Source organism: Colletes latitarsis, chromosome 6 (assembly GCF_051014445.1).
Source record: "Colletes latitarsis isolate SP2378_abdomen chromosome 6, iyColLati1, whole genome shotgun sequence".
NCBI classification, from domain to species: domain Eukaryota; kingdom Metazoa; phylum Arthropoda; class Insecta; order Hymenoptera; family Colletidae; genus Colletes; species Colletes latitarsis.
Window position 1 is genome coordinate 23,589,762 of NC_135139.1, and position 25,973 is coordinate 23,615,734.

The window sequence follows — 25,973 nt, forward strand, 5'->3', positions numbered from 1 at the left end:
ACATTTCAGACCACGATAGAACTTGCCGCTATAATAAATACAACTGTCCTGCAACAGAATTTTAAAACGGTACTTGCAATTAATCCCTTAACAAGTTCTTGATATCAAGTTTGAGGCTACTCACTCGTCATCAATGCATTTTTACAGTCACAAGATACTCGTAAATCGAATTAATTCTTTCTCGTGGCCATTGTACGAACAAATTTAAACGAAATAGTATAAATAATAAATACAACTGTCCTGCAACAGAATGTTAAAACGGTACTTGCAATTAATCCCTTAACAAGTTCTTGATATCAAGTTTGAGGCTACTCACTCGTCAACGCATTTTTACAGTCACAAGATACTCGTAAATCGAATTAATTCTTTCTCGTGGCCATTGTACGAACAAATTTAAACGGAATAGTATAAATAATAAATACAACTGTCCTGCAACAGAATTTTAAAACGGTACTTGCAATTAATCCCTTAACAAGTTCTTGATATCAAGTTTGAGGCTACTCACTCGTCATCAACGCATTTTTACATTCGCAAGATACTCGTAAAACGAATCAATTCTTTCTCGTGGCCATTGTGCGAACAAATTTAAACGAAATAGTATAAATAATAAATACAACTGTCCTGCAACAGAATTTTAAAACGGTACTTGCAATTAATCCCTTAACAAGTTCTTGATATCAAGTTTGAGGCTATTCACTCGTCAACGCATTTTTACATTTGCAAGATACTCGTAAAACGAATCAATTCTTTCTCGTGGCCATTGTATGAACAAATTGGAACGAAATAGTATAAATAATAAATACAACTGTCCTGCAACAGAATTTTAAAACGGTACTTGCAATTAATCCCTTAACAAGTTCTTGATATCAAATTTGAGGCTACTCAATTGTCAACGCATTTTTATATTCGCAAGATACTCGTAAAACGAATCAATTCTTTCTCGTGGCCATTGTGCGAACAAATTTAAACGAAATAGTATAAATAATAAATACAACTGTCCTGCAACAGAATTTTAAAACGGTACTTGCAATTAATCCCTTAACAAGTTCTTGATATCAAGTTTGAGGCTACTCACTCGTCAACGCATTTTTACATTTGCAAGATACTCGTAAAACGAATCAATTCTTTCTCGTGGCCATTGTACGAACAAATTGAAACGAAATAGTATAAATAATAAATACAACTGTCCTGCAACAGAATTTTAAAACGGTACTTGCAATTAATCCCTTAACAAGTTCTTGATATCAAGTTTGAGGCTACTCATTCGTCAACGCATTTTTATATTCGCAAGATACTCGTAAATCGAATCAATTCTTTCTCGTGGCCATTGTGCGAACAAATTTAAACGAAATAGTATAAATAATAAATACAACTGTCCTGCAACAGAATTTTAAAACGGTACTTGCAATTAATCCCTTAACAAGTTCTTGATATCAAGTTTGAGGCTACTCACTCGTCATCAATGCATTTTTACAGTCACAAGATACTCGTAAATCGAATTAATTCTTTCTCGTGGCCATTGTACGAACAAATTTAAACGAAATAGTATAAATAATAAATACAACTGTCCTGCAACAGAATTTTAAAACGGTACTTGCAATTAATCCCTTAACAAGTTCTTGATATCAAGTTTGAGGCTACTCATTCGTCAACGCATTTTTACAGTCACAAGATACTCGTAAATCGAATGAATTCTTTCTCGTGGCCATTGTACGAACAAATTTAAACGAAATAGTATAAATAATAAATACAACTGTCCTGCAACAGAATTTTAAAACGGTACTTGCAATTAATCCCTTAACAAGTTCTTGATATCAAGTTTGAGGCTACTCACTCGTCAACGCATTTTTACATTTGCAAGATACTCGTAAAACGAATCAATTCTTTCTCGTGGCCATTGTACAAACAAATTTAAACGAAATAGTATAAATAATAAATACAACTGTCCTGCAACAGAATTTTAAAACGGTACTTGCAATTAATTCCTTAACAAGTTCTTGATATCAAGTTTGAGGCTACTCACTCGTCAACGCATTTTTACAGTCACAAGATACTCGTAAAATGAATCAATTCTTTCTCGTGGCCATTGTACGAACAAATTGGAACGAAATAGTATACGAGTTCGAAACGAGTCCAGACAAGATACGAATTAGTCTCGTTTTCAGAGATACTCCTACGCAATTGTTCGTCGTTCTTTTGGCTGTACGAATTGCCGCGCGTGCTTAATTAGCCGGGAAAAAGGAGCCGTGAGATTTTGCTACGTTCTAGAGAGACTTGATCGTTGATGAGAGCCAAGACCCAAGGATTATGTAACCGGGGCTGGAGTAGATAGCGACCGGGCGGACTAAGGCGGACAATGGAAAGGAAATGGCAGAATGGTCGTACGGAGTACTCTTCCGCAGACGTCGCTCCGGAATGTCTCCTCGGACGGTTTTGCGCCTCGACTTTTAGTATGCAACGCAGGTATCACGCAGATAATACGCAGAACATCGGATTACGTAACCGGTTCGCGACAAAAAGACCGCTCGTAGCCAATTGCGCGTGAATCGAAAGACGATGGTCGACTGACCGTCGAGAAGGACATTTCTAAATCGAACTAAATTTTAATTCGTACGACGTCTTTTCCATAAAATAAAGGTACATACGGAGCGGTCATTGTATAATTGACATCGTAACGAGCTGTAGTGCGCTCCGTTTCGGATAACCGATCCATTCGTTCGGCTGTTGCGGTTGGTTGACCGTACTCTCACGCTATATTATTTCAATGAAGCCTACGAACGCAACAGTCTGGATCTTCTACCTACGCGTGTACTTGTCCCCGGTGAAAAGACGCGCGAGATACGAAGACGGTTAAACTCGTCGAATAAGGCTTCCAATTCCTAAACGCTCCCATCCCATCCTAGACACTTGTCGGCTTTGGCTTTCGACGACGATCCAAACTGTGTCTCTGGAACCGAGCCTGGCTCTGTCGAACGATTACCGAATAGGTCGTCGATGCTCCTGGCATCGTACGCAACTCTGTAATGCCTTCGTAACGTTCGATATACCTATTAAGCGTGCATACGAGTTGCGTAAGAGGGTCACGCTATTTAAAGACAAACCGTTGTATCATCTAAACAAGGTACACGTAAGAATAAGGTATGCGACGTGCCTATTCACCGCGCGGGACATTGCACTCCAAGATGTCGATCGATCGCGACTCTAGCCTCCTTTTTTTTCTCCCCTTCTTTTTATTTATCCTCCGGCTGGATATGTCGCGCCAGAAAAAGGCTCCGCCGTATCGGAAACTCCGCTGGACGTATTCATCCGTATACGCAACGATCGAGACGCGCGAGACGCGATCGGAAGATCGAGAGAGAAACAAAGCCGGGAGCAGGACGCGGAACGATTCATAAAACGATCGCGTCGCGACACACGAGGCATGCGTGAATGCGTAACGGTTACTCGGTTAACGATGCCTGTACGTATATCGGCGGACATTCTGCGCGTGCATAACAGTCGCTAAAAATTCTGAATAAATTGGTAACGTTCGACTGCGCGAGAGAGGGAGAAACACGGAGAAAAGCAGAGACTGAGGGGACGGTACGTCACTTCCGGTCCATTAAGAGCAACACGGGGGTCACTGGTATTAAGCGCGGGGAGTTAATTATAAGAAAGACAGGGGCTCTCATTCGCCCCCAACCGTACGAAGTACTATTTTTTAAAGCAAGCATCGAAATTTGGCTGTGTCGATAGGTATCGATGCGATATCAGCCTCGACGCTACCGCCAAGGTGTCGAGTACACGTGTAAACGCGTAGCTTCCGATCGATCGACGGTGAAATCCACTCCAATGATTCTGTAATCGACGAAATCTAATAATTCTACGGATATTGGACCTTATCGACATTCTTATCGGCGCCTTCCACGCAATACGTGTGTACGGAACGTTTTTAAAACGGATGATAATCCTTCTTTTTCCAAGTATCAATTTTATGCAGAAAGTACACGTACAGAGATATTCGAAACGACGATTTCAAATCAGAGGGGCAAGATTCGGAAAATTACGACCATACGTTTATGATCCAGCATTGTACAATGTGGAGATTGAGATTCTATGCAACGAATGAGACAATACATAAATATTATCAATTAACTCGACGAGAGATAAAAGTTTTACCTGATTTGCGTGTGATAGGCAGGAGCTGTGTGTTCGGTGTGAGTGGTCAAGAGTTCGGCCGGAACGGTGTCCATGTCGATTGGTTGAGTCCTCGATATCGCGATAGGCTGCACCTGAAATACGCCGGGTATTGTCGGTGAAGGTTGTGGACCAAGCAACGACACGCGTACCATTTCCCTACCTTGGCTGAAAAAACAAAATACCACGCAATATATGAAAATTCCACCCAAAAGACACGTCGCGTTCTTAAAGTTAAAGCTTCCTTTCGTTTACCGCCGTGATCGTTTGGGACGCGGGAAACGATGGAAAACGTGAACGCAGGATTACTCGCGGAGGAAACATTCAGTTAGCGGAATTAACTTGAATTTCCATTAGCCGAGGATTTCCGTTGGATTTCGCATAATAGCAGATGATATCGAGCGAATCGTAAAAGCCGTGAAACCGGAGAATCGATTAATATCACGGTCGGCACGAAAACGCGATTAGCTAATGGTGATTTATTAAGGTTAACTTTCTTTTTTGGTGGCGCTCTTATAGTCGCGAAACTATTTCGTTGGCCTCACGTGTTGCACGAATGGCTCTGTGCCAAAGGGTGTGTTGACACTCGCCAATTTACGGGATTACTCGATAACCGTATCGATATAATAAAGAGCATACAGGGTGTTCGGCCACCCCCTGGGAAAAATTTTAATAGAGGATTCTAGAGGCCAAAATAAGACGAAAATCAAGAATATCAATTTGTCGATGGTGGCTTCGTTAAGAAGTTATTAACGTTCAAAGTTCCGCCAATACTGTTTCAAAATGATGGGACAGGCAGAAATAAACAAGCATTCATTTTTATCAGTTTATAATCCAAGGCTTCGTTTTCGAAATACACGTAATCAAAGTTTTTAATTAAGCATTTTAAGTTTTGAAAACGCCGTGTGCTCTCGTAATAAAAAATTTAACTATTTACATCGCGAAAACGAAGCCTTAGATTGCAAAATGGCGGTAGTCTTTTCGATTTCTTTTGATATGGAGGAATTTGTTTATTCCAGCTTGGCTCATTTTTTTTCTCGTAAATCAAATGTACAGCATTTCCAGAATAAGTTATCGAAGGTATCGATCCATTCTTTTGAAAGCTATCTTGTATATTACATTGTTTCTTTCTAATGTATGCTGTACCATCGATCATACAGGGTGTTCGCCCACCCCTGGGAAAAACTTTAATTTTTAGAGGCCAAAATAAGACGAAAATCAAGAATATCAATTTCTTGATGGAGGCTTCGTTAAAAAGTTATTAATAATTAAATTCAAAAATTTCAAATCGTTCTGGAAAAATTATTTTCAGTTAGGGGGGTCAATTACAATCATATTTGGTGAATAGACATTCCCTCGAAATTCTACCCACTTTCTAGAAAAAAATTCGAGGTGTGAAATTTTTCGACGGAAAAAAAAAAATTTCGAATCGTTTTGGAAAAATTATTTTCGGTTGCGGGGGTCAATTACAATTATTTTTGGTGAATAGACATACCCTCGAAATCTTGCGCATTTTCGAGAAAAAAATTCAGTACGGTCGGAACTTTAAACGTTAATAACTGTTTAACGAAGCATTCATCAACAAATTGGTATTCTCGATTTTCGTCTTATTTTGGCCTCTAGAATCCCCCATTAAAGTTTTTCCCAGGGTTGGCCGAACACCCTCTATATCGACGAAACAAAAATGTCGGATTAGAATCGATTGAGAGTCTCGGATTTTCATTAGTAAATAGCTTTCTCTATAAGCTAATGGAGGAATGCTTCCAAGTGATTTTTCTTCCAACGCCAATATTATTCATCGTACTGTTATAAACGAAGCCATCGAGGGGTTATTTTGTTTGTCGAGGGAAAAAGTTGTGCGCAAGATAGCGAGACACGACCTTGCGAAACGATAAAACGAAGAATTTGCCTCGAGACAGAATGTCACCCCATTCGTTCGATGGTTGTTTGCCGCACCACCCTACGGCGTAAAAGGTGACCCTCTTACTTTTCAAGGGGAACCCCTGCGGATCTGCGGACAAACCGTGCAATCGATACTTTTTGACGACGAAGCAGGACTGTCGCCCAGCAGGAAACTCGAACAACCGGTGACGGTGGAAACTCCGCTTTAAAAGAATCGGAATCACTTACCCCAGTGATTCTAGAGGTACCAAACGCGCGAACGTGACAGCATTATCGTAATTGCGACCGATCGACACTCCCGTTTCTCTAAGAAAACGTCGATCGAATCGAAACAGTCCAATGGTCGTGGCGTCGCGAGTCACGATCTTTCCCGATCCGACGAGCGTTCTTCTCGGACTTTCGTTCGAGCGAAAATCGTAAAAAAAAAGGGAAGGCGAAGTTTCACGCGGCGAGAATGAAAGAAACCGAAAGGATAGAGAAACGAAACCGAGGTCTGACTCGAAACCGGTTTCACCGTGCCACGGTCACGCGACTTTTCATCCCGACGTAGCTGCTTACGAACGAATCGATCTTACGACGATAATGCACGAGTGTTACGCGCGTTCGACCAGAGAAATCGACTCTCGTGCATATCGATGCCGATCGGCACGCGTTTATGCACACGAAAGACAGACGTTATTACGCGTAGTCGTTAAAGGTTCCCCTGTATTCGTCGAATAAAGAATCCCGATTTCTAACATTCAGTCGCTATTTTTCTTTTACTCGAGTACGAAATTTCTTCGTCTCGACGAATGGCGTATCGAGGATGGGAACTTTTTTGCACACCCTATACCGCGACGATGTTTACGACTCCCGTCGAAGTGCGTCTTCGCCTTCTACGTTCTGGTCTCTCGTTCCCCGATACTCACGTCCACAGCTTAGCCGCGGTAGCGCGTGCTATGACGTCATCGAGCAGTTAAACACCTACTGTGCGCGATTTAAAGTTTAGACCTTGAGCTCGTGATATCATCCCGAAACGTTCCCTCGTATTTACCGCGCAACAGCACGCGCGATCGAACGATCGTTCGGCGTCTGTTTTCTTCGGCCCAATAGTTGCGAGCTGCACACATTGGCGGCCATTTACATCCACACGAGTCGTACTTTAATTACTAAATTACGTACAAGTTAAATGACCAGTCTCGATTATACAACGTTCTCAGCGTTGGAAAAAGGAGCAAACTTGCGAACGAAAGTTGAAAAGTTCCCTCGATCGATAAGCTCTGCATTTTCCCTCCTCCGATCTCTACTCTTTTCGTTCCCGCGAAATTACGGGAATCCATGGTTCCGCGCGTTGATTGAATTTAAAAATGCAAAACGGCCGACCGGTAAAAGATTGCTCGATCGCCGGGTAAGTGCAAGTACAGTCGGGAAGAGCGTTTAACTAAATTTTAACCCGGTTCCTCGGAGGATCTTTCTTACGCTCGGTAAGCGACACTCGAGACTATTGGCATCGATCATTCGACGAGTAAGGGGCGGATAGACGATGAATACGTGGGCGCCATTGCGTCTGTAACCTCGCGATGTCGACCTCGCTAGACCAGCTACGAATGAGAACGGTCAGTGGTATCGAGAATCTAGCTGGAATATTCCACACTGGCGGAGAGGTAATGAGAAATCGAAGCGTGCACTCGTATTGTCAGGAAATGAAACGTCCAACGATTTCTGCCAAATAAACGCGACAAAGGATTCGATTTCTGTTCGATTTGATACCGTTAACCGGGTCACATCTGACCCACGCTCTCGACTTCGCTTCACGTCAGCAAAATTAACTTCGACGATCGAATTCCATTAACGATCAATCTAACAGAGAATGACACTTATTTCGATTAAAAGATCGAAGATACGTTTTTTAAGAGCACCCAGAATAATCTAATATTTCGTAACGACGATTTACACTTATTAGCGTATACTCGTATTGTTACAAAATGAAACGTCCAACGATTTCTGTTGGATTTGATACCGTTAACCGGGTCACATCTGACCCACGCTCCTGACCGCTTCAAGTCTGTAAAATTAACTTTGACGATCGAATTTTACTAACGATCAATCTAACAGAGAATGATACTTATTAGCGTAGACTTGTATTGTTAGAAAATGAAACGTCCAACGATTTCTGTTGGATTTGATACCATTAACCGGGTCACATCTGACCCACGCTCTCGACTTCGCTTCAAGTCTGTAAAATTAACTTTGACGATCGAATTTTATTAACGATCAATCTAACAGAGAATGATACTTATTTCGATTAAAAGATCGAAGATACGTTTTTTAAGAGCACCCAGAATAATCTAATATTTCGTAACGACGATTTACACTTATTAGCGTACACTCGTATTATTAGAAAATGAAATATCCAACGATTTCTGTTGGATTTGATACCGTTAACCGGGTCACATCTGACCCACGCTCTCGACTCCGCTTCAAGTCTCTAAAATTAACTTTGACGATCGAATTTTACTAACGATCAATCTAACAGAGAATGATACTTATTAGCGTAGACTTGTATTGTTAGAAAATGAAACGTCCAACGATTTCTGTTGGATTTGATACCATTAACCGGGTCACATCTGACCCACGCTCTCGACTTCGCTTCACGTCAGCAAAATTAACTTCGACGATCGAATTCCATTAACGATCAATCTAACAGAGAATGAAACGTATTCCGATTAAAAGATCGAAGATACGTTTTTCAAGAGCTCCCAGAATAATCTAATATTTCGTAACGACGATTTACACTTATTAGTGTACACTCGTATTATTAGAAAATGAAATATCCAACGATTTCTGTTGGATTTGATACCGTTAACCGGGTCACATCTGACCCACGCTCTCGACTCCGCTTCAAGTCTGTAAAATTAACTTTGACGATTGAATTTTAGTAACGATCAATCTAACAGAGAATCACACTTATTAGCGTACATTCATATTGTTAGAAAATGAAACGTCCAACGATTTCTGTTCGATTTGATACCGTTAACCGGGTCACATCTGACCCACGCTCACGACTTCGCTTCAAGCCTGCAAAATTAACTTCGACGATCAATCTAACAGAGAATGAAACTTATTCCGATTAAAAGATCGAAGATAAGTTTTTCAAGAGCACCCAGAATAATCTAGTATTTCGTAACCACGACTAAATGGCATTCGATGCTTCACGACGTTGAAGTAAGGAGAAAAAGATCGTAGAAACGATTGGAAACTCGTGTGCACGTAAAAAAACCGAATACGAACGATTTGCTTGGTAAATACGGTCGACTGATCGCATAGTAAACCGCGTACGGTTCGACTCTGCGCGGCGTTTTCCATTTTGGAACAACACGGCCGGTTCGTGTCTGCTTCGAAGCGTATTTTTAACTCCTTACGCTCGCCGGAATTTATGTAACGATCGAACGTATCCGATCGGTTGTATCGCGACCGACGAACGCGTGTGCGAAATGTTAAGTAGGATCGCCGCGAGTTTGCGTATCGCTGCGCAAACTCCCACACGCGCAGCTTCAATTTGCACTCATCAGCGAAACCAATTTATTGCTGGAAACCAGCCCCGACTCTCGACCAGCGCGTTTTCCGCTGTCACCAGTCACGCAAACTTTGTCTAATCGTAAAAATTACGAGAAAAAATTGTACGTCCGTTTGTCAGAAAAATCTAACACGGAGATAGGCGTCAGACAAGCTGGTCACGCATGGCTGACAGGCGTCGGTGGCTCGATACCACGCTTAAATTCGTATTGTTACGAAAGCGTGCCGAACAAACAGCGCGAACGCGTAAAGAAACGTTCGACTGTTCTACAACTTGGTGGACTGATTTTTATTCCTACGTTCCCTGAAATCGTTACGGAATCCGTGCTTCGCAGCGTGGAACGATCGCGATTGTTTTCAATATCGATTACATTTTAATGAAACGCGAATAAACCGTACAAAGGTTGTCAGAGAAATAACGATAACCTGCCGTGGTAAGATAACACGACGCTATCTTACGCCGACTACAGATTCGACTTTAATTTAATCAGCGATAACGCTTCGGAAACGTTATAGTTCGCGAGACACGGTACTTTTCTTAATAAACAAAGGGAAACGTGTTCTATGTAAGAGAATACGTTTCGAAAAAATATATCGTGGAAAAGAAAGATCGATCGACGCTTTCTTTTTTAAATATACCAGTGGTAATAATTTTCTAACCTGCTGTATACATTTCGTTAAAGGGGGGCAACTTTCAAAACTCTCGAACGGAGAAAAAGTGATTTCTACGCGAGATGGACGTAAAAACAAAATGACTGGATTAACGCGAAAACGGCTGTTACCTGCTCTCGAGTGGAAGGCAGTAGGCGGCACGTACAAAAGGAAAATCCTGAGGTTCGAAAGAAAGGGTCTGTAGTGTGTCAAGATGACTCGTCGCCATGGTAACTGGCCAGAGAGCGTACTCGGTCTCTTTTGCATTTCCTCCCCTCGTAACTGCGACAAGTTTCTCATCCTCCAACTTCCCCTTTTATTACATTAATCCCGTCCCATTTACGTGCTTGTTCAGCGAACGAGATCGATCGTCGTACGCGATACGCGACGCGATCGTCTCAACGAGCAGAAACACATCCGTAGACGCGAGACGCGCGCGATAACGCCCGCGATTAATCTCCTATCGTTGCTCTTAAAATAGTTGGGAACGAAAACGGCGGACTCGACCCGCGAAACGACTGTTTCGAATCGCCATGACTCGGGAGGCAGCCGAACCTCGACGCTGGACTGTTTACGAACGACTAATAGCGAGACAAGCCCTACCTGACAGACGAGAATCCGTCAGCTTCCCGTGGCCGCGGCTCGGGAACAATGACGAGAAGCTCCTGTGGGTACTCCTGGCATGCAAGGTCCTTTTCCCTGAACTTCGTCTAACCTCGAACCCGAGAGTCACTTCGTTACGCTGCACACTCGCGAAAACGCACGCACGAAAAACTGTTGACCGATGCCCGGGCACGACACGAACTAAACTTCGCTTCTCCGGCAAACGTACCTCCTATATACGAGTAGCGGAATCGATCGTAAATCCTCGGCACCACGCCTGCGTTTATAAACCTCCCTCGCTCCACCTGGTCACGCTCTATACTGAGCGGCCAGACACCGACGTCGCGCGGGGAAACTGCGCCGGTGCTGCCCTCTACCGGCGACTCCCTCAAACTTACCAACTACACGCCTCGCGTCGTGCACCAAAATTCCTCTATACTTTCGTTCGAATTTCAAATCGATCGTATCGTTTACCTTTAACGTCCGAAATAGCTACGCTCCAAGCAATTCCCATCGTTTCGATGGTTTTCTACGTCGTTGCTCTCGACTACTAACGGAGGCAAAACGGCATGAAACACTCGTGCGAATTGATATTCATCGCAGCGCAAATTCTTCGCATGACATCATACCTTATCTCGACGATGTTGTAGCGTATTTAAAATCTTCTCGGGAATGATGTCAATATCGCTACCTCTTATACCGATGTCCCACTTTTCGATTTAAAATAAAGAGTCCCATGCAATACCAACGTACTTGTAATACACTTGTTACGTTTTTTAATGTATTGGGCAATCAGGACGATTCGTCGCCGTAGGAAGAAGCGTAACTCGCGAACGAGACCGGAAGAAAGCTAGAAAAACGTTCTACGTGCGGCTGTGTTTCGAAACGCGATCCTATGCATGACGTTTACGTTGTCGAAAACCGACATTAAGTATTCCACGCACGCGCTTCGTCGTTTAACCGGATCAAACGCGATAATGATCGCACTGGGCGATAAATTGAAATATATTAGGAAGCCCGCGCGCGTGACCAAAGGCGTCTAAATCGCCGAACGTAGACTGCGTCCATTTTCTATTATTAATAATCATGCGATCGTTCGATTCTCTAGATTATTTGCGCACAGGTGGGAATATCTTTCGAACCGCAAAGCGTCGAAAAAAGACGATAAATGGCCGATTTCGTATTTCTTTGTCCTATCGTAACAAACGACGATTGTTCGCTCGCCTGCGTTTTAACGTCTGACCGCGCAGTTAAACGAATGGAACATGCCCAGAAACGTTATACCGGTACCTATGTACACATATTGTGTGCTAGATGACGCGACAAATTCCGTCGTATGCACGTAAAACGAACGAGTATAGAGTAAAAAACGTTATTTACTTACTTGGTATCGGGCACTGACGCGATCAAGGAAGGTAAGCGTCCGTTGTGGTCCAAAAAACGATTGATCTCTGGCTCCTCTTGAACGGGAGTCTCGTATACCAAAGTCTCTACCATCGATCCTTTGCTCGAACCAAAGGAGACTCTGCAGGATGACAAACGTTGTCTCGATTAAACAACTTATTCGCGTTTGCGTTAAAGACGTCGTTGCAGGGACGACCCTCGATGTAAAACGTGTCGTTAGCCGCGCGGAAAGCCGAAAAAAAAAAGGAAATAAATAGATCCCGTAAACCTCAATTTCCTATCGCGTGACAGTACTCGAAGCGAGTGAATCGGACACTCGGTAACCGCAGCAGCGGGCGGTCCGATATCAAAATCGAAATCCCGCGATCGAGGTATCGGGTTGCAGCGATCAAGCACGTTCGAGATTAAAGCTGCGAGTCTGTACCGTCTATCTCGTATAGTTTGCAGGACGTGGTAGCATCGACCTTTGAAAACGTCGCAGGAAAGTGATTCTCCTTCGTCAAAAGTCTCTCTTTATCTGCACGATTCAGATATCATTTCATCGGTGGCATCGATTTTTAAGCGAGGAAAAGCAAAACGTTCGATAAAAATAAAATGTTAGTTTCTTTAAGCTGGTTCTGGCAGCCCACCCACTATACGTGCGCTTCTTTTTACTGCGTGGGAGGGTTCTGATCCGAACTAGACTGGTCGCTGGCACGGTGCTGCCACACGGTGAGAAAGTTGCATTCTGCAGGGTAATGCACCGACGCGCAAGTGGGCCACTCGTACGACAAACGCGGTAAAAAACATATTACGATTTAAATATTACATCTAACTTCAATTTTTCACTTTCTCTCGTACAACTCTATCGATACAATTACTGTTTCTACATGCTCTCGTTTAACTTTACTCGTTGCAAAATAACAACTCTAGCGATAATAATTCATTGGTTTAAAAATCGATGCCTCTAAACGGAAATTCCCTCTCGAAGTGAAAATACAGAAACGGTATTGCGTCGAGCTTAAATCACACGCAATATTTCGAAAACGATGGCGCTGCATTATCTTTTCGTCACGGAGCTTGGTCCCTTTGTAGTTAGGACCGATCTGTGTCACTATCTCAAACTGTCCCCGATGACGTAACGATGATTCGCAACCGCCTACCTACACAACTCTCGGTTTCTTTCTCCAAAATGCGAATTCATTGCGTTGCACGGCGATCCATGCAACGCCGGGGATCGTTTTAAACGGGAGTGTCATAAAGCAATTGCATACATTATTCAAATACCGCGGCCCCTGCGAATTCAACTACTTTAAAATCGCCCACGGCCTTTCCAAACGGCATCAAACGTTTCTATCGCGGCAAAAAATGCTGGTAAAATGAAATTCGTCCGCGCGTGAAAAATATTCAACGATTTTTACGATCCTTCCATATACGAAGAGCTTGTTGCGCGCGAAGAGAGTACTGGACAGTTTCACCAAGCACCCAATCGAGAAAAGTGTCGAGGGGGAGAAGCCTTCCCTCCTGTAATGGTTGAATTTGTTTAAAATTCGTTTCAAGGTTACACCAACGACGTGCAATCGTTAAATTCGTACCAAACGGCGAAGCCAATTGAGATTTCTGCCTCGATAAAAATAATTATTCGATAAGTTTCGTTTCGATTCTTTGCTCGTTAATAGTTTCCCAGCTTTATTAATCGAACATCGCGATGAATGAGTAATGGGGATCGACCACGATATATTATTTAATACTTACGTCCGATACTGTGCATAAACGAACGAGCAGTAGCGTGCGAACCGAGACCGAAAATACTCGAGTAAGTTACGATGCACGGAGACCTGGCGCGATAAAATTTGTTTAGCGCGCTACGTGTAGCCATAAGGCGTCGTCGAACAGAGAAATGTTTGTCCAAGTAAGAAATCAAAGAAGCAAAGTCGATCAAGTTTTCAAACTTGTAGCTCTAGCGCGCAAGGACAAAGCCTCTATACGTTAGGCTTTGTTCGAGCACGGTCCACGAGTCGAGTCGTCGCATGACCGTGACCTACCCAACATGTAAATGTCACGGGAGTTTCAGTGGGATGCGCCTGCAAAAGACGGCTTGCAAACCGGTATGGTATAACATCCTCCACCGTTCGAGAGACTTCCTTTGCTTTATAAACCAATATCCAATAAACTATAAAGTTTTCCAATAAAAGCGATGCCACATTCAAATCGAAATAAATTTTTAATTACGCGAGATAATCCGACGGTCATCGTCTTATTTCGACGTTTGTTCGATGACGTTATTATACAGGGTGTTCCGCCACCCCTGGGAAAAATTTTAATGGGAGATTCTAGAGGCCAAAATAAGACGAAAATCAAGAATACCAATTTGTCGATGGTGGCTTCGTTAAGAAGTTATTAACGTTCAAAGTTCCGCCAATACTGAATTTTTTTCTCGAAAGTGGGTAAGATTTCGGAGGTAGGTGTATTCACCAAAAATGATTGTAATTGACCCCTGTAATTAAATATAATTTTTTTAGAATGATTTGAAAATTTTTTTTTTCCGTCGAAAAATTTCACATCTCGAATTTTTTTCTAGAAAGTGGGTAGAATTTCGAGGGTATGTCTATTCACCAAAAATGATTGTAATTGACCCCCGCAACCGAAAATAATTTTTCCAGAACAATTTGAAATTTTTGAATTTAATTCTTAATAACTTTGTAACGAAGTCTCCATCAATAAATTGGTATTCTTGATTTTCGTCGTATTTTGGCCTCTAGAATCCTTTATTAAAATTTTTCCCAGGGGTGGCCGAACACCCTGTACAGAAAATACAGTATCGTTTGGTATACCCTGTACGGAGACCACCCCCGTCTGTGATTTCGGTCGATGTAAAAAAAAAAAAGAGACGAAATACACTCGACTGATAATTTTAACTCGAGCAACGCTTCGAAACGTTCCACCTTGACAGTGAACGATCCGCTCCGAATTTCTTCTCCCGTTCTGTGTCGAATCCGCCCGCCTAAACGTTCCAACCATTCCATTGTCCGTCGCGCGTCGCACAGCGAGCCCACGATCGAATTTTAGCCGCTCGAACTTCGAAATCGACGCATCGTTCGATCAGCTTGGAACTCGTTGCGCGCGAAATAAAAATCAACGCGTGAATTTCGGTTGAAAGGGTGGCAAAGATTTCCGATCGAAAATTGACGGAAATAGCAAAGACCGGGATAAATAGAACAGATAGAGATAGAATTAATCGGTCGCGCGAGTTTGATATGCCACCGGGAGAAGGTTAAAGACCGAGCGAACCAAATTAGAAAGGTGGTCTCGAACGACCCCTGAACTCTGGTACTTGGACTTTCTAGCTCTGGCTACGGGTCCGGATATTCGTCGAGTTTTCCCTCACCTTTTTAGACTAGTGTGCTTCGCCCCGTTGAAGATTTTCGTCTTCCGATCGCTACCGACCGTGCTGGCGTCGCTGTTGATGCTGTACAGACTGTCGTCTTTGGTCACCTTGGACGTGTGCAGCGTCGATTTCTTCGCCACGGTCCCGTTGTGCTTCGGGCTCTCGATCGCCGGAAGTCCCTGCTGCTGCTGCTGCTGTTGCTGCTGCCGATCGTCGGCGTGTTCCTCGATCTTCGTCGAGACGATCATCGTTCTGGCGGTGTCGGCGTGATTCCTCGAGGAAACGGCGCTCGCCGGCTTCGAGACCAGATGAGTACGTTCTCTCGGACTCTTCTGCAACTTACTAGCGCGATGGTTGGCCTGATTCGTGTCTCCCGGTGGCGGCTTGTCGTCCGTCGGCAACATGTACGACAACATCGTCTTTCCTCCGTTCACCTGCACGAAAAAAAAGCAAACTAATTCTCGCACCGGAAACGGGAAACACACGAACGCGCAACAGACGACACGGAGAAATCGATGCGCGTCTGGAATCGGTTCGAGGTATCCTGTTGCTCGTCCGGTCTCGTCGAGTCGCGCTTCAATTACCAATTGGAACTAATTGCACCGAGCGCCGCGAGTTAATACCCGTTAACGCTTCGACGATCGCCGTGAAACACTTTCTTTCTCGCGACCAATTTGAACCGTTTTGAGGCGCGACCACGAATCAAAATTGCATTCGAGTCGTTCGAATGCACGGGAGAGGGAGGGAGGAAAAACGGGGGTACCTCGGGAACCGTGACGGGAATCCAAGACGGTTGGATCGTGCTTGACCACACTGGATCGCGTTTGCGCTCAAAGGATGCGCCAACGAGGATACCGACGGAACCGCGAAACCAACTCGAGGAGAGCAGGATGGATAACGTGACTCATCGGCTATTTCGCTTCGGTTATCCGTGTCGTGTTTTTCAACGAGCATTTTACGCGAGTCGTAGAATCGTTCGATTCGGCATTACGGACGCAAGGTTTCCGTGACTCATTTTACGCCAGTTAAAATTCGCGTTATACATCGGCGATGGCGAACCCGTGACCCGCGGCTCAGCGAGCAAAGTGAGAACTACTCGTCATAAAAGAAAATAAAGTAGCATATGTACATGTGATTTTATTTCTCCCTCGTTCGTTCGAATGCAGGGACGACTGGCAACTGGGTTAGGTTTGCCATCCCTATTATAGATCGTGGAGATTTGTACGCCGATCGTGGGACGTTGTTTGGTCTGGTAAATACCTTAGGTTGCGTGCGGTTTGCGCAAAGGACGCGAGCTCGTGTTCGATTACTCGCGCGCCGCACGGAAAAAGGCGGGCTCCCGCGAACCGGAGAAAGAATCGAAGAAAGGATCGAACGCGGAAGAAAGGCCGACGGATACGTTGGCCAGGAGAGAACGGCTGGCCGCAACTGGCCGACTGGGAGAGCGTCGCGCGAGACCGCGACGCAAAACCGACCCAAAGGTTAGAGGAATGGCGGCCTCCGGACGCTTATACATATACCCAACATCTACTCCGTCGTGCTCCAAACTTCACGGCGCCTCGTTCAAACTCTGCTCGCACCCCCGTCGTTCGATCGAGCAAACGAGCGTCTATATCGGACCTATATCGGTTCTCCCGCGGCTCGCAAACTCGGCCTCCGTCGTTTCAATCCTCGGCTGCGAGATTCACAGATGCACTCTCGGCCATTCTGCTATATTTCACCATAGATACGAGCGTAAACGTCGATGCCCTCGAGGCGAGATTGACTTCCACTCGCACGCCGCCCCCCTGGTCCCTTTGTTGCGGCTAACCCTTTCGCCGACTGTTCAATTTCCTAACCGTCTCGCGATCATACAAAAATCATCTACCACGTATATGGCTAGAGTTTCTTTCTACCAACTCATGGCGTTTATTATACAATGATAAAGAGTTCACTCCTCACCCTCGCCATTCTTCGACGAGTCGTACAGTTTAGGAACATACTCGTATCGAGACCAATTTCAATACCGACCACCAACGAATCGAAAAACGGTTCTAGATTTATACGTTATCGTGACGTAAACACTTGCGTTTATATTATAATTTCCATTGTACCGATCTTGGCATCGACCATCGACGGTCGACCATCGCGTACGATAATCGTGTGCCAGTACTTGTTCGAATCAATACTTCGAGCAGATCCAATTACGCGAACCCCTGTGTAAACATCGCGAATTCGCGCGGGAACGGAAGGAGCCGAGTACCATTTCATTCTTGGAATACTTACGCTCGTACGAAGGAGCTCTCGAGACGGTGCTTTTCAGAAAGCTCGCGTGCTGGACTGGCATTTGGGCTACCTGCAACACAAACGCGATATTCCGTGTCAGGTTATATCGCCTCGAATTTCGTCGCGAGATCGGTTTCGATCGGCCAAGCGGTATTTCTCGGGCACCACGCAACTTTCGATCTCCAGCCGTACGATAAAGCTTCTTTAAATTTCATCCGCACGGAAAAATATGTTTTTCTTTTTTATTCGGTGTAAATAAAAGAAGTTTGAACGATTCGTCACGATCCCTCGGACCGTTTTATGACTCCAATAAACGAACTAAATATCGTTGTCCCCCCCCAAGACTATTCTGAAAAGCTCATTAGCCGGGAACCACGGAGATGGTCCCCCTGGGTTGCCGCGTTCAGCCCTGGCCGCTCAGCCACTCTTTTTCAATGGGCAATGCGTGGCAGGCGTGGCACGGGACGAGCGGGAGGAAGCGATCTCGCCGGTTGAATAGGCACCTGTTTTCGCAGACAGGTGACACGAACACGTACAAAACGCCCGGCTGTATGTAAACGCGTGAGAACCTCGGGATAGACACACCGGGAAGGGCAATGACTCCTAGAACACCGCGGGTGCGCCGACAGACGAATCTCGACATCGAGAATAAAACCTTCCTCCGGGCCGACGCGTCTTGGGGGGGAAAAAAAGAGTACCTTCGACCGTCTGTCTAAAGCTCTGCTCGCGAGATTTCCGGAGATGCGGAACCCACTCGACGAATAAACCCCGCGTTCCATTCCCCCGCGTGCCCCTACAGTCCGGCAATCCTTGACGTTACATCGCCGGGAAACTGCGCTACCATTTGTTACTAGAAATAGAATGACCAAGTCTCGGAATATTTAGCGCGCCGTTACATTCGCCGCTAAAATCGTACTTGCATCGGTCGACTTTCTTCCGCGCTTATGGACACTCCCTAATTTTCGCAGAATTTTTTACCGTTAAATCGTTTGATCCCTCGTATATCGAATTCGGGAAAAAGTAGATGCTCTCTGATCTCTGTTTTTCCTTAAATAAAGAAAACAGTAAGATTAGAGGCTTAATCGAAAGACGAATATTTTCTTAAACCTGATAAAAGAAATGTACGTTCAAGACGATACAGCGCGTCATCTTGAGGAAACATCCTGTGGAAAGTGACCGATTGTCCGCTTTTCAAAGGTCGGTTCTGCGATTCGAAAACCCGATATATCATGTTTTTCCGTTGTGAAAAGCTACAGTTATCGTTGGCGTTGATAATGCGTATCGATGAGCGAAGTATTTAAGTTTAGAATGCAATAGGAATACGTTTGAGGTCTGCTTCTCTTTGTGATCATAATAAGTTAAATTCTACCTTCTGGACGATCTTCGATCCCCTGCTCGATTAGAAGAGTAACACCGAAATGGAGGTTTAGCGATAGAAACACGAGCGAATAGATACGCTGATTGCAAAGCATATACAAACAATTACGAGCGCGATGGTCGTAGAATCGCGACTAGTAGGTTTCGCGCGTTCCGTTTATCGCGTCACGGCACTGAATGATAGTTCGGTGCATCGGGGTACTAAATTGATAATGGCTACGACGCGTAAACGGACGCTCTCTTCTCTCGACCTATCAACCGGCGCTCGTTTCATTAAAATTCCTGCTTCGTTTTTTATCGCGATCGACGCGATTCGCTCGACGTACGCTCGCGAGCTCTGCTCGCGGTGCAGAGTAATTTTCTGATTCCGGTACACGAGCGACTTCCGTTTGTCGCACGTAACGCGACAATAAAGTATTATCACTGGCCGCCTTATCGTCGTTTCTATCTTCGTTTTTGTGAAAAATGGTCTGCGTATTATCCTACCGCTCCAACTCCAGGGTCGTCTTAGTCTTCGATTAACGCGATTCATCAAACATTTCTAAATGATAGCTTATTTGTTTGCCCGATTCCGTCGTCGTTTACATAATACACCCGCGAAGTTGAGTTTCATTTGCCTGGCTGCTGAAAATTGCTTCCCGTGCTCGCCCGTGCTATCGATTATGAATTGCATTACCATAATATTTGCTTCGCGCCTAGGATGATCACGCGACGCTTACGTAACTGGCAAGAAACAAACGAAACCGTGTCGTAAACAGGACCAGGCTTACCGTCGACAGAGACTTTCTAAATTTACGTTCGCGTTGTTTACGAGAGCTCGTAACGCGATCGTCTCGTCGGTCGACAAAAATGGCCAAAATCGAAACTCGATCCTGCGTCGCAATTAGGGACACCGGTCAGGCGGGAAATTTGCAACAGTTCTCGACGCCAATCTAATCAAATATTTTTCGTCCGCGATTCGCGGAGCAGCCACGAAGATAACGATCCGTTCAGTACGTATTTTAATTGCATCATTACAGGGTACACGCGTCGGAAATCATCGAGCGTAAAATCGCGCTCGTTCTTAACTCTTGGTCGCCTCTTTCACGATCGGTTGGCCGTGGTGTGGCGACGAAACGATTCGAAGATGTCTGTTTCCGGCCACGAACTTCTAACGCTACATTGGACCTGATTTCCGGTACCGTGACTTCCTGCCGTTAACAGTTCCGCCGCAGCTTTGAAACCACTTACGAAACAACGGTCGAGAAAAATGAAAGTCGACGCCAAAACCATCTAATCCTTCTACGAGATACAGACTGGGTTCGCCTAAATTCTATATTTTTGAAATTGTCGAACAAGTACAGCAGGCCCTTGAACGTCGTTTCGAGTAAAACGCGAGCTTGTCGGCATCCCGGACGCCGGAATAAATGATTCTCACGACTTGTGGGAACACCGTACATCCGACGTGATTCACTCGCCGTAAATTCAAAACCGCGCCTCTAAAGATCTTCCCGCTCCCTCTCGAGTGGACGATAAATTTTCGAGTCCGTCTTATTTTCTTTTGTTCGTAAGCGAAATTACGCCCCTTTCATCCTCCGCGTCAGCGCCGTCTGTCTCTTTCCACTCGTCCATTTCCCTCGCCATTGTTGTTCCAATTTGCTTATCGGTATTACCGTCGCGATTATTTCTAACGCGATTCGATCGCTGTCCCTATCATTGTCGACGTGTTTAGGATAATCGCCTGTCGAGCCTCGACACAGGTAGCTGCAGAAGAGTCATAGCAGTCGAGCATTTTTAGGCTCGGCTATTACAACTCTTCGCGACCAGAACCGTCCCATAAAACTTGACCTTACTGTTGAAAATAGATATATTTTGTATCTCCTACTCGCGATTTTTCTCTGCTCGACGTCGACCCAGGTCAGGTCATAAAACCCATAGGTTTTTCTCCGTTTTGTAGTTAGTTGTGCGACAACCCTGACCGCGGGAAAAGTCTTCCACATATTTTGTCGCTTCCGTGTCTTATACCTTATCATACTGTTTTCAAGAAATTATTCTTTTTTCTTCTTTCTGCATGTAAGCGATTGAGATACTTACCAACGGCTGCACATCACGTACAAATCACCGCAATAAACCATTACCTGCTATAGCCTTAACTGAACAACATTTCCCAAAAATGTTTAAACATCTAAGCTCCACCTCAAGATCAATTCAAATTCGTACAGTTCACCTTTCCCCAAAATAACAGCAGCCAATCACTCGACAACCGCGCAAACACAACTCGATCAGACAGAACTCAAAGAGAACACATTAAAATCTCACTCACTCCATCATCGAACCACATTTGTACAGATATTGTATTGCATTAAAGTTAAAATAGTGTCAAAACTGATTGCAAAATCACCTATTACACCGCAACTCTTCGCACATTAATTTGCACGAAGAAGAGCGCACGCAAACGATCCGTTGACGATCCATTATTCGTCTTCTCCGTGAATCATCGTTTAACAGTTTTTTTATTACATTGGGCGAAAGCCGCTGCCGGTTATTAGCAATTTCGAATAAGAGTGCCGGGTCGGCGACGTTGTCTCGGGAAAGTCTGCGAACCGCGGAGGAGAAACGAAAAGGGATCGCGTTCGAGAGACAAACGCGTCACGACGCGATCGAGCTCGTGATCGCGAGACGGCGATAAAGAAAGAGGGAAATATAACGGAACTCGACTCGGAACATCCGTCGACGCGCGAGGATCGCGGGACCACGAGCAGAAAGGACGATTACTTTGGTCGCTAATACGCCTGGGCATGCTGACCGAGCGCAGGAAGGTTGTCCTCCGATGTAAGTGCACCGACGTAATAATCGGTTAGAATTTCCGTCCGTCATTCTGCTTCTGCTTTTCTACGGCCGATCGGCTCGGCTGGCTGCTCGTGTCCCTCTCCGTTGCTTCTTCCATATTTTTTTTTTTTTCCTTCATGCTCGACGTGTCTCTGTCACGGGTATTAACGTAACTGTAGTACCGGGTGAACCGTAATACGAGCACGCTTCTCCTCGTAGCGTAAGAATCCTCGGATGCACGCTAAGTCGCCAGGATTACGGACCCGCCGCGCCTCTCTGCGTTTACGTGGCACACGCACACGCACGCAGAGCATAGGTTCATTCTGTACTCGAGCCGGAGAAACGAGTCCCCGACGGATAATTAGATATCCGATGTCGTTCTCCGTGGTTGACTCCAACGATTTTTTCTTCTCGCCTTAAGGACTCGAGAGATCGGTCGCTTGAGTTTCCACGCAGCCGTGCGAACCGTTATACTCCGGAGCTTTTCGTTTCTTCGTAACCAGCCACAATTCGATCCCGGATATGCGGCGGTAAACGCAACTTTTAAGCGCGCTTTTGTTGCGTAACGCACACAGAACCGGCGACCCTCGGCTACCGAGGGTGTCGCAGACCCTTCTCGCTCTCCCTTCCAGAGAATAAGAGGGACAACGATCGCTAATGTATACAGAGATTCGTTAAGGGACACGAGGAACGGAGGAAACCGACGCCAAGGAGACTACAGTTCTCCGCGTTTACGTTACGAAACGGCGAGAACAAAGCGGGGTTGTGGCTCGCGGGGTTCCGTAATCCCGAGACCGCAGACTCACGGACCAGAAGAAGAAACGCCTCTAAACTTCCACGTTTAAATCTACCACAGTTTGCTTATCCTCGCGAAATGTCGCGAAGTTTGAAAAAGTTACTCCTGACAAAAAGATTCCATCGAATAAAAGCTTGGCTAAAATTTCAACGACAATGAACGCGCTCGGTGGATGCACATCGAGAAAAGGTGCTCGAACAGAGTAAGCCGGGTTTCGTGGGCGTATCTTTTGGGTAAAACCGATACAATGAACCCTCCAGGCTCGATCTTTCCACGACATGCAAAATAATATTAAACCAACGACGATACTATCTTTGCACCTGGACGGAGAGCGATCCTGGATGGACAATCTGGAACGATTCGTAATGTCAACACGCTGGTCGATGTCCTCGGCGTTAGTTTCCCGCGACTTTTAACGCCGGAGCCGTTCTCTCGACATTAATCTCCTCGAGCGATTGCGAAATATCCGTGCAGCAGAGTCGTCTACACTGCGCACTGTACCGTGTCGCGAGGTCGACCTGCACGGATGAACCCGTACGGGTTCTGGCAGCTGGTTGGGTGCCAGCAAACGTCTATGCTTCCCGACGTTGTCCGCTGGCATTATAACCAGGAAGATGCGCGCTCGAGTAGGGCAGCTCGCCTCTTTACCCCTTATCTTATCGTGAAAATCGACTCGAATCTCGTTACCTCGCCTTACGTCGTCGTACATCCCTCCCACGAACGTTTTCCTCCAACTTTTCTATTTCTATCGACAATTTCTCTCGCCAAACGCGTAAATTTGTTCGCCTACCTCCGGTTATTAATACATACGTCTCAAACGTACTGCGAAGACGGACGTACAGAAATAATTTACTTGCATAGTTGCTTAAGATTTTACAAACGTACGCAACCTACGACAACATCTCAACGAAAATACTTTTGTGGACTGCCCAGTAGAGCACCGTTTGTTAGAAGAGCCGTTAATGGCCGATTTACCACTACGAAAGTAATCTGGATAACGATATGTACCCTTTCGAATCCTGCCCGACGAATCGATCGTTCGGAAGCCACAAAACGAAATGGTCCCTGATTAAACGGCCTTTTCTCGCTCGATGGGGGACCGAGCAGTTGGCGCTAAACGTTTCGCGCGTGTTCGGCATTCTTGAAACATTTTTTCGTAGGCGTCGAGAAGAGTAACGAGCAGGGCACCAGGTGCGAAGAGGGCAAATGTATGTACATCGCGATTACATTCGACGCGGCGCACCACGACGGCTGGCGTAATGACGCGTGCACGCGACATTCCCGCTGACCCTCGTGTTCGCCCAATCAAGTCCCCTGACCGTCTCCCTTTTCTCCTTTCGTCTCCTCGCGAAATCAAACGCGCGGTCTTTTTTCCCTCCTCCAGCATTCCCACCATCGTTCTCCCTTTTAGCCCTGTTTTTGTCCCCCACCGTCCTCCGGAGATTTATTCCGGACAAGCACGAGTTTCTTCGATCCTCCGTGTTCGTTTCTACCAGTATGCAACGCCAAGTATGCCTAGTTACGGTTAAAAGAGATTCTTCGAAAATGACTCCGGGAGCCAATGATCGAAATATTGTAAATTCCGTTACATTTTATGGCCGTTTTCTACGCGTGCACGGGTAACAGTGTTCTCCTTTTTAAATAGTTGCGACGCTTGTACGCGCGTTTCCCTAGCGTTCTGGAATTCCGGAGCCTGAGCATCGGGCGAGATCGAAATTTTTCAGCGTCGCGAATCGATTTCACGCTAATCCTGCCAGGCATCCCGAGCCTCGGATCGGACGGGAACGTTTAGAGCAGCCGGATAATTTGGAATGCGGATAAACTGTGTTACGCAGCTAGCCAGGCTCGTCGAATATCCTCGGCTACGCGAGAGCGTAGGCGCGTACAAGTCAACCGTCGGAATTGAACGGGTCAAGTTGCAACGATGCGCCACGCGGTGAGGTAATCCAATAAACTCATTGCCAGCTGTCGCGAACCTTGCTTCGAAGCGCTCGCGAAAACCTACTTCTTATTCGATTAGACGTCCCCTTTCCTTTAACGCGCCTCGCGCACAACTGTACCGAGTCGCCGCGTGCGTTGCATCGGATCTTCGAAAACGCCAACTAAATCAACGCCTTATCCATGGACTTTTATACAGAGTGTTTGACCACCTCAGGGAACGATTTTAAGTTTACGAGACCAAAACTTTGATTTTGGACTATTGTAAACTACACAACTTCAAAATTGTCGTAGTAGTTACATTCGTAATCCCATTAAAATTTATTTTCTTTGACGTTTCAACTTGAGAATTAGTTTTAGTTCCGTCATCCATATAGGGGTGGCAGTCAGAGTGTTAATGGGAGATTCTAGGGGCTAAAATAAGACGAAAATCAAGAATACCAAGTATCGTGAGAACCACTAGCAGGAACTTTAAACGTTGATAACTTTTTAAGGGGTGGCTGATATAATCATCGATATAATTAATCGAATTGGTATTTCTCGTTTGACGGTAACACGAACGGAACGCGTGTGACGGCAGAGGAATCTTGAAAGCAATTAAGTAATTAATCAGAGTGACGCGCGAAGAATAAAGAGTCGACGTAACGCGATTGTTTGGACGTGGCGCGTGGCTGTCGATCATTCGGTCGGGCATAAGCGAACCGTGGCTATCGTAACGTGGCCTGCGTCGTGTAACAGCTGTCGTACGTGAATCGTGTTCGGTATCGACGTTTGCAACTACGTCCGAGTACGCCTCCGTACGTAAGGTGCGTAAACGACCGTGAGTCATCGCGTAGTCGTGATACGAACGCCTAACGGAATAATTGTGGGAAGAACGCGGGGCACGAAAGTCTTGCAAGCTCATTCACAACTTGCCAGCAGGGCTGAACGAAATTGAAAAAGAAGAAGGAACGTTTCGCAAAGAAACGATCGGGGAACGTAATGACGGTGCACCGATGATGGACTCGTACAAATTGCAGGTTGCGTTCGAAGAGAGAAAAGCGAACGGTATTACGAACGCTCGACGATCGCTTTAGCGAGTTTTCGACCAAGGAAAAACAATAAGTTACGACTGGAACGATCGCGACTCTC

At 45.3% G+C, this 25,973-nt stretch overlaps 1 protein-coding gene across 2 annotated transcripts in view; it reads right to left on the minus strand.

Moving 5' to 3' along the window:
* The window catches only part of LOC143342460 (uncharacterized), a 48,361-nt gene that overhangs the window by 12,606 nt on the left and 9,782 nt on the right, over positions 1-25,973 (minus strand). Inside the window, exons 2-5 of one of the 2 annotated variants that reach the window (XM_076766376.1) lie at positions 17,924-17,993; positions 15,659-16,092; positions 12,272-12,412; positions 4,159-4,344 (exon numbers count right to left, since the gene is read on the minus strand). In XM_076766376.1, coding sequence (XP_076622491.1) covers positions 4,159-4,344; positions 12,272-12,412; positions 15,659-16,074 — 743 coding nt within the window. In that variant the 5' untranslated portion in view covers positions 16,075-16,092; positions 17,924-17,993. The remainder of the gene's footprint in view (positions 1-4,158; positions 4,345-12,271; positions 12,413-15,658; positions 16,093-17,923; positions 17,994-25,973) is intronic. The other variant, XM_076766377.1, reaches the window with a different exon arrangement.